Here is a 17,155-nt window from a genome sequence, read left to right on the forward strand (position 1 = left end):
AGAAGGAAACCGCTCTTTTGCTGAAATGTTGGGTACCGTAGCCACTTGGGCATGCGGTGAAATCAAACAAAAAGGCAACAAAAGATTCTCCACCCAGCCCTCCACCGGGGGATGGAGTGGTCTTCTTACCAGCTCCAGGTGAGTGGGTTTCTTCATCCCTGGATCGCCCATCTCAGGGGTGCTTTGACGACCTCCGTGGGTTCTTAGCGGCCAACTGTGAGACGGGTTGCGTCTGCTTCCTGCGGTGGGCTCCACACCGGGGCCAGGCCGAAGAGGCGGGCTGCGGCAGAGCCGGTGCAGTCACCGCAGGGGAACGCCCTTGGCGACGAGCAGACGAGGTGCGGGATCTTGAGCCACGCTGCTTCACTGCCGAGAACTGCTGGGCAAAGTCCTCGACGGTGTCGCCGAATAGGCCAGCCTGGGAAATGGGGGCAGCAAGGAACCGTGTCTTGTCGGCCTCACCCATCTCAACCAGGTTGAGCCAAAGGTGGTGCTCCTGGAACACTAATGTGGCCATCGTCCGCCCGAGAGACCGCGCCATGACCTTCATCACTCGGAGAGCGAGGTCAGTCGCCGAGCGCAGTTCCTGCATCAAATCTGTGGTGGAACTACCCTCGTGCAGTTCTTTTAACGCCTTGGCTTGGTGGACCTGCAGGAGAACCATGGTGTGCAGGGCAGAGGTGTCTTGTCCAGCAGTGCTGTAGGCTTTAGCTGTCAGGGACGACATGAACCTACAGGGCTTTGACGGGAGCTTAGCATCTGACTGGACAAGCCCGCTCTCCGATGCTGCACTCGAGAGCTCATCATCTTCGCGGGCTCCGAACAAGAGGCCAGACTCACCGTGAGATGAGCCAGCGGACTCATCCGGAAGCCCGACTGGGGCAGACGAGCGTGCTGGGGAATGGGAGGTCCGCGGGCGGATACCCGGCGGAGGCGATCCCATTGGGGTCCTCAAATCGCCCCCAGTGCTAGCCGCGCTGGCCTCAAACCCGTAGGTAGAAGGACTGAGGCGGGGAGCCACTGGGGTGGCTTGCTTTCTTACGAAAGCAAGCCGCGACCGCAACGTTGCCATGATCATGTTATCGCAGTGAGAACATGAACCATCCACAAACGCTGCATCTGTGTGGGTCGTGCCAGACACAAAAGTCAGCGATCATGACCATCCGGAGTTGAGAGATAACGACCGCAACCAGGAATAACACACAATCGGAAAGGCATCTTTAAAAAGACGTGTCTTTAAAAAGATGTTCCGTGTGTGCCGCTCTTTTAGAGAAATATACTCTAATAGAGAAATAAACTCTTTCCGAAAATATACTCTCTTTTTTCTGCTGAAGCGCCCAGGGGCCTTCTCTGCAGTGCACCAGTGCAGAGGAGGGAGAAGCCGCTGAAATGCGCCATCAGATCCAGCAGAGGTGAATGAACAGTAGTAATTCAGCTCAGTGAGCATGACTGTTCAGCTCCGAAGAGAAAATCTGAATGAGTGGTTGCATACCAGCTCCTTTTATACCCATATGTTTTGTTTCTCAAAGCAAGCCATGACCGTAGTGTGGCGCACACAGGGAGCGAAGAATTAGTTCCCGCTGACCAAGTTGCAAAATGCTCAGCGAAGCATTGGTTTAGGGTTCCAGTAGCTTGAGAGATGCCTACGCTACCCTGAAAATGGAAAATTCTTATGATGTGAAGCTGGCTTCCACTTTTATGGTCTTGCTGATGGCAGCATAAACGAAGCACTAAGTTTCACCAGCCAATCAAATTGGCGTGATGTCATAGAATTTCAATGTCCCACCCCCTTAGGGGCTCTCCCATAGTGGCAGCTTCTGATGCAGTGTCAAAGTTTTTTTCTTGAATGGGAACATCAAAGGATGAGTCCTAAAAAGTAGGTTCCATAATATTTAAAATGGTGGACATTTTTTCACAGCAAACAAATGATATTAAACCTTTTCTGAGAACTAAGTTAACCCAGCCATTTCTGCAGTTAGGTATGTGTGGAAGCCAGATCCCACCACCAAACAATTCTGAATTTATATCTTGCAATTGTGACTTTATATCTCACAACTTTTAATCACCTGTCCCAATGTCAAGTTTTTTTTTTTTTTTTTTTTTTTTGTTTGTTTGTTTGTTTGTTTGGGTTTTTTTTTTTTTTTTTTTTTTGTGGATGTACAAAGGCAGTTCCCCTCAAGTTCACAGGTGCCCTTGCAGGTGTAGTTTATCACACGAAATATGGACATTTTCCCTAATGTTTAACAACCAGAATGTGTCCAAATACTTTTAATCTTTTGAAAATATATTTATTATCTTTAATGTAAAAAACACATTTTGTGTAAATGTTTTGCTTGAAAAAATGTGCTTATGCTATCTTAATTTAAAAGAAATGCCATTTGTTTTGATGTTTTGTTATCTAATGCAATAACATCCATACATTTTTAAGTGTGGTTTAAGTATCCAAATACTTTAGGGGGACACTGTGCATATGTTTTCTCTGTGACTGTTACATATTCATACAAAATGGTGAAATCAACATTGTGACCATTCTCCAATGATGTAATGTAATTGTAAACAAAATAAGGTGCCACCCCACCCACAGCTAAATAAAACACAGTGCAAAATGAGAAGAGAGCTTGGAGGTTGTGCTCACACCACACCTTCCAACTTCAGGAGTTTTTCATGGCTATTTTTGCTGTCATGCTGAACTTCACAGAAAGCAAAAATTTGAGCAGCACTTCTTCATTGAATACCAGTAAACTTTTAAATGAGAAGCCTTTGCTGGTGCAGGTACTGGTGGCAGTCCTTCTCTATGTAAACGGAGTGATGATTTTCACCTTTCTGAAGACGGAGTCCTTTAGGGAGATCACACGCTACATTCTGTTTGCTCAAACGCTTTTCGTTGACTCTGCTGCTATGGTGTTAATTGATTTAACTCTGATGTCGAGTTTTTACCAGTATCCTGTACACATAATTCCTTGCTGTATTTTCTGCACAATGATGTCTTTGCTCACTGTTTGTACTCCTGTCACTCTTGTAGGGATGTGTCTGGAGCGCTATGTGGCTATATGTATGCCTCTAAGACACACCAGCATTTCCAACCCCAAAAACACCTTAATTGGGCTTCTCATCATATGGGGTGTCAGTTGTGTAATTCCACTGTTTGTTCTCTCTGTCTTTCTTTCTTATATGCCTCCTGGTGGCCTGAATTCATATGTTGTGTGCAGTGTGGAGGTGATGTTACGGTTAAACTGGCTGGCAGACACAAGGGCTGCAAGTCTACAGATATTATTCATCATAATGCTTTGTATTATTGTCTCCACCTACATCAAGATCATGATAGCAGCCAGATCAGCCTCTTCTGAAAACAAGAATTCAACCAATAAGGGTCGCAAAACTGTGATTCTTCATGGCATTCAGCTATTATTGTGTATGTTGCAGCTTATAATCCCTTACATTGAAATGCCTTTATGGAAAGCAGATTTCATACTGTTTGTGAATGTAAGATACTCAGATTTAATTATTTTTGTGATCTCGCCTCGTTGTCTGAGCCCCTTGGTTTATGGATTACGAGACAAAAAGTTCTGTCATGCTCTTAAACGTTATGCCTTTTGTGGCATTTCCTTGCATATTAATCAGCACAAAATTAGACATGCTTGAACAACCCCTTTAGATGTGTAGTCAGCATAAGTGTCACACAATATGTACTGTATTATTTCATTAAAATAAATAACACTAATATTTAACAATACTGCTAATATATGTCTGACTTGCATGTACACTTAGTATAACAACATTTATTTCATATTCATCTTTACTATTCTCATTTGAAATACAACTCAAGGTAACTTGAGATGTTTAATATTTATTTATCAATAAATAGAAAACAAGATATAGTTATCAATTTTGTGTTTATGCTTTGAGCAGGTTAATCTAACCAGTGCCATTTTTATGAAATCAAGTGTTAATGTAATTTTACCAAAGAAACTTAAACAGCCGTGATAGTGTATTTATTCATAAAGTCATTTGTGTGTGACCACATAATGGCTTTCTCTTCTGTACTACATTGAATAGAAAAGATGCACAATGCTAGTATTAAAAACACTGTAGATTCAAGTAAACAGTAGGTTGACAAGCTACTGTTCATAATATTCATATATAAAATCATCAACCTTAAAACATCAGGCCTACAGTTAATTGACTAAGAATCTTAAATTAAGCAATTAATCATGTAAAATGTGACTTTATACAAAATGGCCATTTTCTGATACATGTGATAGCCAATAATAATGTTGTTGTTTAGCCATCAACTTTTACAGTTATAATGTCCCAGGACCAAAGATATAGTTGGGACAGATCTTGCAATGAGCACTATAGGTAATGTATAACCACTGCTTTTTTTTTTTAATTATTCAACTGATTTTTCATAAAATAATTAATAATATAACATAACTGTCTACATGCCATTTACATGTTTCCACAGTACACTAAAAAAACTATTTGCTTAATAAGAATAAGAATAATTAAATTAATTATAATAATAATAATAATAGATTTAAATCACAGTAAGTTTCAAGTAGTAAATAGGTTCACAGATGAAATGTTTCAAATCGCATATACCTACGCTAATGATCCCTTAAAAATAAGAACAAAAAGTAAATATGGGAAACATATTTATATATTTACATATTTTATTCAGTGTACACAAAGCCAAGGCTTTTGACCTGCAATTTTTCATCATACATATAATGTCTTGAATGTATGATGAAAAAACATCTTGGTCCTGCTTGTCAGGACCAATTTGTTTGATGGCCAATTTGTCTGAATTTGCAATTGAAATGTTGTTACACACGCTTATCGATAGCTCTCACCATATTCGCAATCTGTAATACTGCTACCGCAAATTAATACTAAAGTTACATTTGGTTTGGCACCACATTTGTTGGCAGATTAATTTCTGCCTCAATGGGTCTCGATACCATATTTGACCACAAATTTTCAATGGAAAAATTAGGAGTTTGGGATGGCAGAAGAATCTCTGCCCCACATGCACATATAGGCCCTATCTATATTAAACACAGTGTAATGGTGATTTTGGCAACATTTCAACTTAAAAATAGAATAAATACTTATTCTATACCTGCTTTTAAATGCATATGTCAGAATTTTGAACACATTTACTGGTTAAAAAATAAATGTTTTAGCAGTTTATAGTATGGATGTTTTCAAGTGGATGAATATTTAGGTGGGGCTCTGCCCTACCTGCTCATATAGATGAGCAGCGCCTGCTGTCTATCCAAATTTCCTAGTTTACATATTTTGATTAGAGGTGGTTTTAATATTATTCTTAATAGTCAAACTGGTTGCTGGCTGCCAGTTATGGACACCTCGTCAACTACATTTACAACTATTACTGGACAGATATAGCCTAGCAGATATTTGGAGATAAAAATTTCCTCATAACCCAGGATTCACTTGGTCCAACAAGAATCTTAGTAGGTTTTCACGTATTGGCTTCTGGTTAGTGTCAAAAGATTTAAATAAAGACGATATTTCAGTTTCTATCCTCCCTACTCCGCTAACAGGTCACAAAGCCTTTCTGCTTCAAATTAACATTTTGCACCTGAGAGTGAAATAACTAGAACCTCATACTGAACACTAAATGGCTCTTATCTAAAGCATGAATCTGTTCACTCAGAAATTCACTATCTACTTGCATACTTTTTAAGGAAAGCCAATGTAAAACAATCTTTTTGTAATAATTGGGAGCTGTTTAACTATGAATCTGCAAAGTTTCTAAGATCTTATGGTAGTAGCATTGCACAGGCTATATGAGGGCAGAAGAAGAGAATATTTAGCTAATTTTTCTTCCATTGCACAGAAGGAAGCCCATAATATTACAGATGAGGATCAACTGCATTTAAAGGATTTACAGCACAAATAAGATAGCTGTCTGCTGGAGAATGCATTAATTCATTCTAGGAAAAAATGGCATGAGGAAAGTGAGCAAAATTCCTCTTAAAATTCTTCAGACTAGAAAAACAATGTTCAAAAACATTAATGGTACTATTACTTTACTTCAGACTCAAAAGTGTTCTATGTTTTACAGTAAGTTATACACTTTAGATTATTCAGAACAATCAGCATCTCCCTTTTTTTTACCTCTCTTAAAGATACCAGGAATTTCAAGACTGCAGATAAGGTTTTTTTGTGATGAACATATTAATACAAAAGAAATAATGACTCCACTGGATATTTGAAAAACAGTAAGTCCCCTGAAACAGATGGATTAACTGCTGAGATTTACAAATCCTTTGCCCAGCAGATAGTACCGTTTTTACTACAAGTATTTCATGAAAAGCATTTGGGCGGCACGGTGGCTCAGTGGTTAGCACTGTCGGCTCACAGCAAGAAGGTCATGGCTTAACTGGGCCTTTCTGTGTGGAGTTTGCAGGTTCTCCCCATGCTTGCATGCTCTTGTTTTCCCCACAAGTTCAAAAACATGCAGGTTAAGTGAACTGGAAAATCTAAATTGCCCCGTAGGTGTGAGTGAGTGTCCCCTAGCTACTGGGGGTTGTGTCAGGAAGGGCATTCGGTGTAAAACCTGTGCCAAGTCAAACATGCAGATCACGGATTGTCTGCTGTGGCGACCCCTAATGGGAGCAGCCGAAAGAAGAAGAAGCAGATTTCATGTAAACATTTCAAATGGTCACCTTCCTCCAAGCATGACTCAAGGTCAAGTTTAAGTTTGATTCCAAAATCAAAGAGTGATCTACTTCTGGTTGATAATTGTCGGCCAGTCTGTTTATTATATAACAATTATAAAATAATTGCTGCTATATTTGCCAAAGGAATTAAAGTAGTGTTGGATAGTGTCATTGAGGAAACTCAGTCTGGCTCTATGAAGAACAGACACATTTCAAATAACATTAGACTAGTTTTGGACATTCTTCATTATTCTCAAATAACAAAGTTTTATCTTATTTTTGGACTTCTACAAAGTATTTGATACTCTTGAGCAGAAATTCATATTTCTTATTCTTGAGAGGTTTGGATTTGGCCCTTTTTTGTAATGCAATCAGATACCAATAGTTAAAAAAAATAAACTAGATTTGATATCAAAAGAGGCATATGTCAAGGTTGTCCAGTTTCTCTGTATCTGTTCTGATGGGCTGCACAGATCTTAGCAGTCCATTAAAAAAAAAAAAAAAAAAAAAAAAAGGCTTCTTGAAGGCATTTCTATTTCAGGAAGGGATATTATCATCTGTCAGTTAGCTGATGACACAACGCTCTTTGTGACCAAACTGCAGTAGCTATAAGGGTAACAGATGTCTTCTCCAAAGAATCTGGTATACACCTAAATATTTCTAAATGTGAGCCATTATCTATTACAGATTGCACAGAAAGAGTTACTTTCTTGGGAATTATTATTGTTAAAAATCAATCCATGTGTGGTACTGATAATTGTATTAAAAATCTTTAAAGAACTCAAAGGAAACTTAATCAGTGGCTCCAAAGAGATTTTTGTTTAAAGGTAGAATTCTACTCAGTGATTACTACTCACTAAAGCTGAATGTATATCTAGTAAAATGATAGATTAATTGCTTTTCAACTTTGTTTAGAGGAATAATACCCACTATATTAAGAAAACGGTTGTAATGAATACAAATGAAAATGGAGGATTAACATTTTTTGGATTTTAATACCTTGAATTATACTTTCAATCAATTGGATGGAACATGGTGTTCTCCCAGCTAGGCAGTCTGAATTTTCTTTCACGATGTAACTATAACATAGAAAAATTACCTTTAAAGCTCTCTGCATTTCATAAGCATATGCTTCTTGCCTGGTCTCTTATTCACAAACATAACTTTTCTCCACGCTCTTCTTTTTATATGGAACAGCCAAAACATACTCTAATAAAACAAGTCCTTATTTTTCCAGAAGTGGTATGACAAAAATATCATATTAGCGAGTCATCTTTTTAATGAAAGTGGTTTCTTGCTTAAATATGAGTTTTTACAGAAATTAAATTTTCCTGTTACATCCAAAGAATTCTCGAATGTTCTTGATTCTGTTCTCTTATTTTTCAAAGAGGTGTAATCTCTACACAATGTGAAATGTCCTATTCAAAGGACAAATGTAATATCAAAGGTCTTACTAGAAAAAAATAAATTATGGTCCAATGTGAATTTTCTTGATTAAAAAAATATGATTGTGCCTGGTAACGTGCATGTAAAATGGCTAGAAATAGCATTTTAGCTTAGCGTAAAGCTGACAATTTACACAAAGTTTATTTCTATTTCTTCTGCTCCAGACTTACTTCAAACTTATTTCTCTGTCTGCTCGTATGAATGTAACACATCATATGAAAGTGTTTCACCGCTGTTCAAATGCACTTTGGATCGCATCATTTATATGTATAAATGTTTTCTATCTGAAAGGACTAAATATTAAATGAAACAAATGACAATAAAATGCAAAGTAATCTCTTCAGTAATCAAAATACTTTTTGAATGTAACTGTATTCTAATTACCAATTATTTAAATTGTAACTGTAGTGGAATACAGATACTTATATTTTGTATTTTAAATACGTAATTCTGTTACATGTATTCCGTTACTCCCCAACCCTGCATATATATATATATATATATATATACACACACACACACACACACACACACACTACTGGTCAAAATTTTGAGACACTTACTCATTCTTTATTATAATTTTTTTTCCACATTTAAGAATAATAGTAAAGTCATCAAAACTATGGAATAACATAAATGGAACTATGGGAATTATGTTGTGACTAAACAAAATCCAAAATAAATAAACACTGTGCTATATTTTAGCATCTTCAAAGTATTCACCCTTTGCCTAGAATTTGCAGACATGTACTGTTGACATTTTCTCAACCAACTTCTTGAGGTATCACCCTGGGATGCTTTTTAAACAGTATTGAAGTAGTTCCCATCTATGTTGGGCACTTATTGGATGCTTTTCTTTATTATTTGGTCCAAGTCATCAATTTCAAAAACGTTTTTTTTTTTTAATTAAATTTTATTTTGTATATGGTATCTACTCCTCCAGTACCTTCAATTCACCACCAGAGGTCAATGTCTACCCGCTACTGAAATGGATTCTAGTATGCATTTGACCTTTAACAGTCAAGTGAATAGAGAGGCGTGACTGGCAGGTCACGTGGCCTGTATTTGATTAATTTCTAATTACAATCTGTTCTTGGAATAAACATGTACCTTTTATTCTGTTCAATCTGGAATGCTAGATTTTGTGATCGGAAATCTAAGCAGCTGTGTTATAATTTCCTAACTTAACCATTTGGGAAAAGGAACAGAAATGACAACAACTGGCTGGAAAATTTGGCTGAATTTACGTTGTAGATACAATTGATGTCCAATGGCATAAAGTTTTTTTAGATGTTTTAAGCATGTTATGCCAAAATTAGATTTTTTTTTTTTTTTTGCTTTTTGGGCTAATATTGCTCACAACACTTTGCTCTATGGAAGAGTTGGAGTTTGTGATGCTGTTATACTGACTGTTTCATTTGCAGATACAATTGTTAAATCTTGCATTCAAACAAACAGTATTTGACTACATTTAGCAGTTTTTTTTAAATCTTTATGATCTACACATTGAATACAGATGTATATTTTGATCTGATATGGGAGAGGCAATGATATCACTCCCATTATTATTTTCTTTTTTTACTGCAATTAGAAGTAATGCAATTCTTCAGTGTATGACTTTTACATGATTTACATTCAAATAGCAATTCATATATGGCATTTGTGTGCAAAATATGTAGTTATAGTACTGAATGCATTCCTTATCCTTATTTTGAATTATTTAGTGTGCAGAAGCTGTTCTAATGGGCAAATCTTGCAGTGATGCAGAATGACAGACCAGCAGCATGTACACAGGAATACATTTGGAATTTCCGTTGGCCTTAAACATTAAATGTGTTTTAATGTGGCATTATATATTATGTGATATATATCATAATTTTATCCTAGCCCTTCCAAGTTATGGGTTCAGTACAAGTTTTTGACAAATGGATGGCATGCTTTGTTTTTCATATATATCATGCTTTGAAAAAAAATGCCCCCATAAAGGCCATTGGAAATCAATTCCATGGGAGTAAATATTACCCCTTAATAATAAGTTAATTTTGGACATTAATTCATACTCATGTGATGTCAGTTTAATTGTCTTTTTCAGATTGAATATGACCGTAGCAGTGGCGGGCACCTGAAAGTGTGTGACTCTGGCAAAAATGGAGGTGGTTTTCATTTGTCCAAGGTGCAAAGGCCTTTTATATATATATATAAACTATTATCTGGAACACTCACCTAATCTTGTGTTCTACAAATTGCTTTGAAGCTTTCCTTGTGTTTACAACATGAGCTATGAGCTGCTTCCTCAGTTGTTATGGTTACATTTTATTTTATGACATTGTATAAAACATACATTGAAGAATACCAGAATCAGCACGCATTTAGTTTGTATTATGGGTGCATTTATCATAGTACCTATGCTTGCAAAATGACAATACTTTGTAATGAGATTTGCAAAGGTCAAAAATTCAGAAACAGGGTAAGTTAACACATGGATCAGATGCTTTCACACCATATATCTTTTTGGACCATCAGACATTAAAATGAGATGGCAGTGGGATATAGATGATTTTCACATAGGTTTACTAAAATGTGGTAAAAGAAATGATACCAGGGTCTATTTCATGTTCAGGTCACTTGGCCTGTAGTTGTCGAGTATTTACAAAATGAACAAAACTGAAATTAAGGGTGACAGAATAATCACACAAGGGCAGGTTTTCAAACATATTAATTAGGTAATATTTGTGCAGATATATTTCAGTCAGCAGTGCTGTAGAGACAATGATAACAATTAATAAAGAGACTCTGTAGATTTGTTGATTTTCTAAAGTTTACTCTGCTGTAGCCTATCCTAAAATCAGAGAACACCTGTAATGTCGCAAGACCGCACAAAACAGACAAAATCTAAACAAAACCGTTTTCAATCAAAAACACATATTACTAACTATAAACTGTTGCGATAACGAGAACAATTGAAGTTTAGGCTTAATTTAGACCATCACACGTAAGTTCATGTTGGGATTTGAACAGCGTGTACTAACATTTTCGGTTCCATATGCATAATGAGGAAACTCATGAATATTCATGTTAACCCCGCCTAGTGAAACAAGACATTTCGTAAACCGAAAATCTTGTAATACCGGTAAGTGATCTCAGTGAAAGTGAAATTAGAATGGGCGAACAATTATCTTACTGAACAATTTTTCTCTTTAAACAACAGAATATTAATACAGGCAATCTAAGACCAATAGCTCACCTGAGAGCACAGTTGATACGTCACAGGTAAGTGATTGAAGAGTAAAAAGAGATTTTACCGAACAAGTGTCTTATGTTAGTGATCTGGTTCAGTAGAGTATATTACTTGAACAAAACCAGGTTTAAGCAACTATTGAAAAGTTTGAGGTTTACTACATTAATGGTTTCAAAATTGTATTGGGTTTATGTCATTATAAACCATTCAGGTTTAAATCAAGTTTGGTGTGTGCTGGCACTTTGTTACATGACTGAAAGACTCAAGAAACAGGAAGTAAGCTATAATTCCTGAAGACATTTTTATGTGCTGAAATACATTTAGGTGTTTTGTTGGCTACCTGCTTGATCCCTGCTACCTGCTTGATGAAGTATATTTCAAAATTATTATTTAAAACCCTTTCTACATTGTGGTAATGTGCAAGTTCTGAGTACTTTGAAATCAGTTGATGTGAAATATTGGCATGGGGAATAAGCCAGTAGTGTCTCCAACAATACTGATAGTCATCCAATAGGTCGGAAATGTAAAATAAATTAATTGTAAAAAGAAAGGGAAAAATCAGAACACTAACTTCATGTGCAAATTCACTGTCTTACATGTTTTAAATCACATCAAATGACTGACCACTGCTTCTTTTTAGCAGGAAACAAACTTTGTTCTTGACTTAAAATTTGCTGTATTAAATGCACATGATAATTTTGCATGATTTGTCTTCTTATCAGCTATGGCATCCTCCACTGGTCCCCTGTCAGAGGAGCTTCAGTGCTCTATCTGTTTGGATGTGTTCACTGATCCAGTCACCACTCCATGTGGACACAACTTCTGTAAGAACTGCCTGAAACAGTGTTGGGAAAATAGTCTGGCCTTAAACTGCCCATTATGTAAAGAAACATTCTGTAAAAGACCCGACCTTAAGATCAACACAGCACTTAGACAGGTTGTGCAAATCATCAAGGAAAAGTCACAGAAAAAATTGGAGGTACTCTGTGACATCTGTGATGATAAAAAGATGAAAGCTCTGAAGTTGTGCCTGGTGTGTCAGACATCTTACTGTGAAACTCACCTGGAGCCTCATCATAGAGTGCAAAATTTAAAGAAACATAAACTGATTGATCCTGTGAAGAATCTTGAGGACTATATATGTCAGAAACATGAGAAATATATGGAGCTGTTCTGTCGAGATGATCAGACATGTGTGTGCTTGCTCTGCGCTGTGACAGACCACAAGACTCACAACACTGTTGTTATAGAGACGGAGAGTGTAAAGAGAAAGGTTACAACATAACATTTTGAAAAACAATACATAGTAGATGGTAAGAAATCTATGTTCACTGACAAAAAAATGTATCTGTGTCATTAGACTCAGCTGATGAAAATGCAGAAAGATGTGCAACAGATGATCCAGGACAGAATGAAGAGAATTCAAGACATAAGATACTCAGCAGACCTCAGAAGAGTGCGTAAAGAAGTTAATTGAAGAAGTGAAATATTTTATATATCATAATTTACTTATTATTATTGGAAACCCTCAAGTAATTCCAAACCTGTATGTTTTTTTTTTTCCTTTTTCTATGTCTAAGCTTCTCTTTTCCTTACATCAAAAAAGAATGGAGCCGTGCCATAAAATGAAGCCATGCCATAACTTTGTGTGAGCAACAGACCAAAAATGTAAATTACTTTTCACTGAAAATCATCCCTTCTCTGTAAATTCAAACGTCAATGCATGTCCCACCAGGTGTGACTTTAATAATTATTGGTCACTACAGGATTCCGAAAGCCACAGTGATGTCCAATTTGTAAGCAAATCATTCTTTTTAGTCTGTTCTTTTCAACTAAATGGTCAAAAGTGTTCACAAATTACTTTAAATGATCCATTAGCACATTTGTCGATTTTTGAAAAATCTGTATCCATCAATCACAAACAGCTGGAAAGGACATGGAAAAGTAATGGAAATTAACTGGTCAAAAAGGGCGTGAACCCTGTCAGAACCAATGATGTTCACTGAATATTTGTTAGTGAATAATGACTTAATTTCTGGTCTGTTCCTCACACAAAGCCATTGTATGACTTAAGAAGACACAAGTCTCACAAGTGACCACTTTTATCAAACTTTTATGGTGCTTATTGTCATTTTTGGAGCTCAAAATTCGTAGACCCCATGCATTTTTGTAGTATGGAAATGAGCATCAAAATGTTTTCTATTGTGTTCCACAGAAGAAAGTCATACAGTTTTGAAAGAACATGAGTAAATATTGACAAAATGTTATTTTTTGGGTGAACTATTAATTTAAATAAAATAAGAATGTGCTCATTCCTTTATCAGAAAAGCACAGAGGAAGAGATAGCATGCAATGTTGAGCTCTTCACTGCTCTGATGCGCTCCATTGAGAGCTGTCAGACTGAGCTGCTTGAGATGATGGAGGAGAAGCGGAAAGCAGACGAGAAACAGACTGAGGGGCTCATTAAAGAGCTGGAGCAGGAGATCACTGAGTTAAAGTGGAGTGACACTGAGCTGGAGCAGCTCTTATACACTGATGATCACCTATATCTCTTACAGGTCAGTGTCCCTCTCTCTGCTCATATCACAGCACAACACAACATTCCTCGTGCTGAGAGATTTCTCCTCTCTCCTGCTGTAGATTTACCCATTCCTGTGCAGCCCTGTGAACACCAATAACTGGCCTGAGACCAGTACAATTAACACTGAGCTGAGTGTTGAACCTCTGATAAGAGCTCTGAGTCAACTGCAGAAGACTCTAGATGAGAAACTCTGTCAAACTGGTGAGTGAATATCAGATACAGTCTACAGCTTACAATGACTGTGACAACATTTTTTAAATTTTTTTTTTTATTATTATTATACCTAAACATGTTTGCAGCCTATATTTCTGGACAGATACAGCATGTACAAATTGAAAAATTGTTTATGTTTAAAATAATATAAAAATAATTTTATTATAAATTGGCTGCTTAATGACTACTCACTGTTAATATACATACACAGTGTGTGTGTGTGTGTGTGTGTGTGTATATATATATATATATATATATATATATACACACACACACACACACACACACACACACACACACACAGTATATTATATGTAATATTACATATATTATATTTGTATTGCATTTATATTATATTTAAAGAACACTAAAGAATTACATGCTCTGACCTCAGAAATGCATTTACCACCATTTAGTGATTTAGTGTCGGTAATTTAGATTCAGTAATAAGGAATATCAGCAGAGGCACACATACGGTATCTTTACTTTTATTGTCATTTGTCTCCACAGTGCTGAAGAAAATGCAGCAATATGCAGGTACAATTTGTGATGTGCACTGTTCACTCACATTGTCAAACAATAATAGATCATATTCATATAATAAAATGTTAACAATAATTTCTAGATATTAAGATATTAAATACTTAAGTGATATTCTCTGATGACTCTCTCAGTGGATGTGACTCTGGATCCTGACACAGCTTCTCCATATCTTATCCTGTCTGATAATGGAAAAGAAGTGAGAGATGGAGACATTAAGCAGAAACTCCCAGATAACCCAGAGAGATTTGATACTTGTCTTTGTGTACTAGCAAAAGAGGAATTCTCCTCAGGGAGATTTTATTTCAAGGTGCAGGTGAAGGGGAAAACTGAATGGGATATAGGAGTGGCCAGAGAATCCATTAACAGGAAGGGAAAGATCACAGTGACTCCTCAGAATGGATACTGGAGTGTAGCTCTGAGGAATGGGAATCAGTACCAGGCATCTGAGTCTTCCACACTCTATCTCTCTGTACGAGTGAAGCCACAGGTGTTGGGTGTGTTTGTGGATTATGAGGAGGGTCTGGTCTCTTTTTATGATGTGGTGTCCATGTCTCATATCCACTCTTTCACTGGTCAGTCATTCACTGAGAAACTCTATCCATACTTTAGCCCTGGTAATAGTAAAAAAGGTAAAAATTCAACACCACTTATCATCTCATAGATACAGTCAATGATTTCATTACCAAAATATGAAGTTCACAATTAAAATAGTGCTAGTTTTGTTGTGTAGCTGAAAATAGTAAAAATATGTATGTGGTTTTCAAGCAATGAGAATGATATGTCAACTGATTTTTTCTTTATAGTGTTTCACTGATTCTTGAGACTAAACATATTTGAAAACTGAGTTTGTATTTTTTTTTAATACTAAATTAATTTGAAATGGATAAATTTCTGGACAATGGTCTCAGCAAACGAAACATGTACGTGAACAGGTTTTTATAAAAATTTGGAAAATGGACATTTATTCACTTCATAATTTACATCATGCTATATTTTGTGTCAACCCCATCAGACACACTAAAAGCATACTGTTTAAATCTGATCCATCCAACAAGAGTGTAAAGTCTTTAATTATCTAATAATGGTGTTCAATAAAGGAGTTAAGTGATGAAATACATTCTAAACCTTTTTTGTCTGTTTTCACACTATTCTGAAAATTCAAAAGTTGATGAAAGTGAATATTTTTCCATCTTAACCATGTGTTGTGCACTCGAGCCATTTTTTTTTTTCTCAGCTGCCTATATAACCTAAACTAAAATGCCAAAATTAGTACATAATTCTTAACAGAAACTATCACAATGGCAATGATGGAGTTGATATGTTGAAGCTGTGACCGCAGAGATTTAAAAATTTTTTGTTTAAAATATGAAATAATTTAAAGCTTACCAGACCATGTGTCCTACTGTTGCATCCACCGTGAGCAGGAAGTGGGAGTTTTTGAGGACACAACTGTGATAGGCAGTGTTTTATGGAAAATATAACTGAAATGTCACTTTATGTATTGTTTGTTATCTGATCCCTACCTTTCATTTGATATTTATATTTATGAATTTGTTGCATCTTTAAACACTTTGTTTGGCAGTTTAACATTGTGACCTCTTGCTGAGGACAGATTAGATTCCATGTGCTTTCAAGTATAGAGCATGCATTAAATATATATATATATATATATATATATTGAATCAAATTATTTAAAAATATAAGTAATAAATGCCTCAAGTATACACATTTCCTTTAGATTGAACTTTTTCAGTATTATTATTATTATGGTTTTTTTTTTTTTTTTTTACATAAAGAGGACTTTTGTATGTAGGACATGTTTTGTCCCTGATCTCAATCAGGGAAGAATCAATGGTTTGTTTTCCAGCATTGGACATATGCTTTAATGTGCCCACCACACACACATACTGGTGTGGCTATCCTTATGAGGACTCTCCATAGACATAGTGATTTTTATAATGTACGAACTATAGATTATATCCCCTAACCTTAACCCTACCCCTAATCCTCACAAAAAACTTTGTGCATTTTTACATTTCCAAAAAAACATAGTTTAGTATGTTTTTAAGCGATTTGAATTATGGGGACACTAGAAATATCCTTATAAACCACATTTATAGCATAAAACCCTTGTAATTACCAGTTTGTAACCTAAAAAAATTTCCTTGTAAAACACCCAAACCTGCCCACACACACAAAACATTTTTGGAATACCACTGTTTGTTCTCACAGTCTTTCTATCTTATACGCCTCCTGGTGGCCTGCATTCATATGTTGTGTGCACTGTGGAGATGATGTTACAGGTAAAATGGTAAAATGGCCAAATCATCCTCCTATAAGAGCAAGTAGTCAACCAATAAGGATTACAAAACTGTGATTCTTCATGGTTTTCAGCTATTTCTGTGTATATTGCATCTTATAATCCCTTAAATTGAAATGCCTTTA

General features: G+C 36.2%; 2 protein-coding genes across 2 annotated transcripts; both read left to right on the top strand.

Moving 5' to 3' along the window:
* The first annotated feature begins 2,664 nt into the window (after positions 1–2,664).
* On the top strand, positions 2,665–3,642 carry or91a1 (odorant receptor, family 91, subfamily A, member 1). The gene has a single exon (XM_051678783.1). It carries the CDS (start codon positions 2,665–2,667, stop codon positions 3,640–3,642), a length of 978 nt encoding a protein of 325 aa, XP_051534743.1.
* A 7,604-nt stretch (positions 3,643–11,246) lies between these two features.
* LOC127429869 (E3 ubiquitin-protein ligase TRIM39-like) lies at positions 11,247–15,827 on the top strand. Its single transcript, XM_051679180.1, has 8 exons — positions 11,247–11,265; positions 11,344–11,405; positions 12,096–12,646; positions 12,734–12,829; positions 13,698–13,931; positions 14,014–14,155; positions 14,678–14,704; positions 14,842–15,827. The coding sequence occupies exons 3-8, from the start codon at positions 12,098–12,100 to the stop codon at positions 15,369–15,371; spliced, it is 1,578 nt and encodes a 525-aa protein (XP_051535140.1). The 5' UTR covers positions 11,247–11,265; positions 11,344–11,405; positions 12,096–12,097; the 3' UTR covers positions 15,372–15,827.
* Positions 15,828–17,155: the final 1,328 nt, after the last annotated feature.

The sequence above is a fragment of the Myxocyprinus asiaticus genome, chromosome 39, assembly GCF_019703515.2.
Source record: "Myxocyprinus asiaticus isolate MX2 ecotype Aquarium Trade chromosome 39, UBuf_Myxa_2, whole genome shotgun sequence".
NCBI lineage: Eukaryota > Metazoa > Chordata > Actinopteri > Cypriniformes > Catostomidae > Myxocyprinus > Myxocyprinus asiaticus.

Excerpts from the sequence above, each read along its gene's own strand:
- LOC127429869 (XM_051679180.1), top strand. The coding sequence starts at position 12,098 with ATGGCATCCTCCACTGGTCCCCTGTCAGAGGAGCTTCAGTGCTCTATC. Across the intron at positions 12,830-13,697 it reads ACTCAGCAGACCTCAGAAGA|AAAAGCACAGAGGAAGAGAT; the intron begins GTGCGTAAAGAA and ends TTCCTTTATCAG. Across the intron at positions 14,156-14,677 it reads TGAGAAACTCTGTCAAACTG|TGCTGAAGAAAATGCAGCAA; the intron begins GTGAGTGAATAT and ends TTGTCTCCACAG.
- or91a1 (XM_051678783.1), top strand. The coding sequence starts at position 2,665 with ATGGCTATTTTTGCTGTCATGCTGAACTTCACAGAAAGCAAAAATTTG.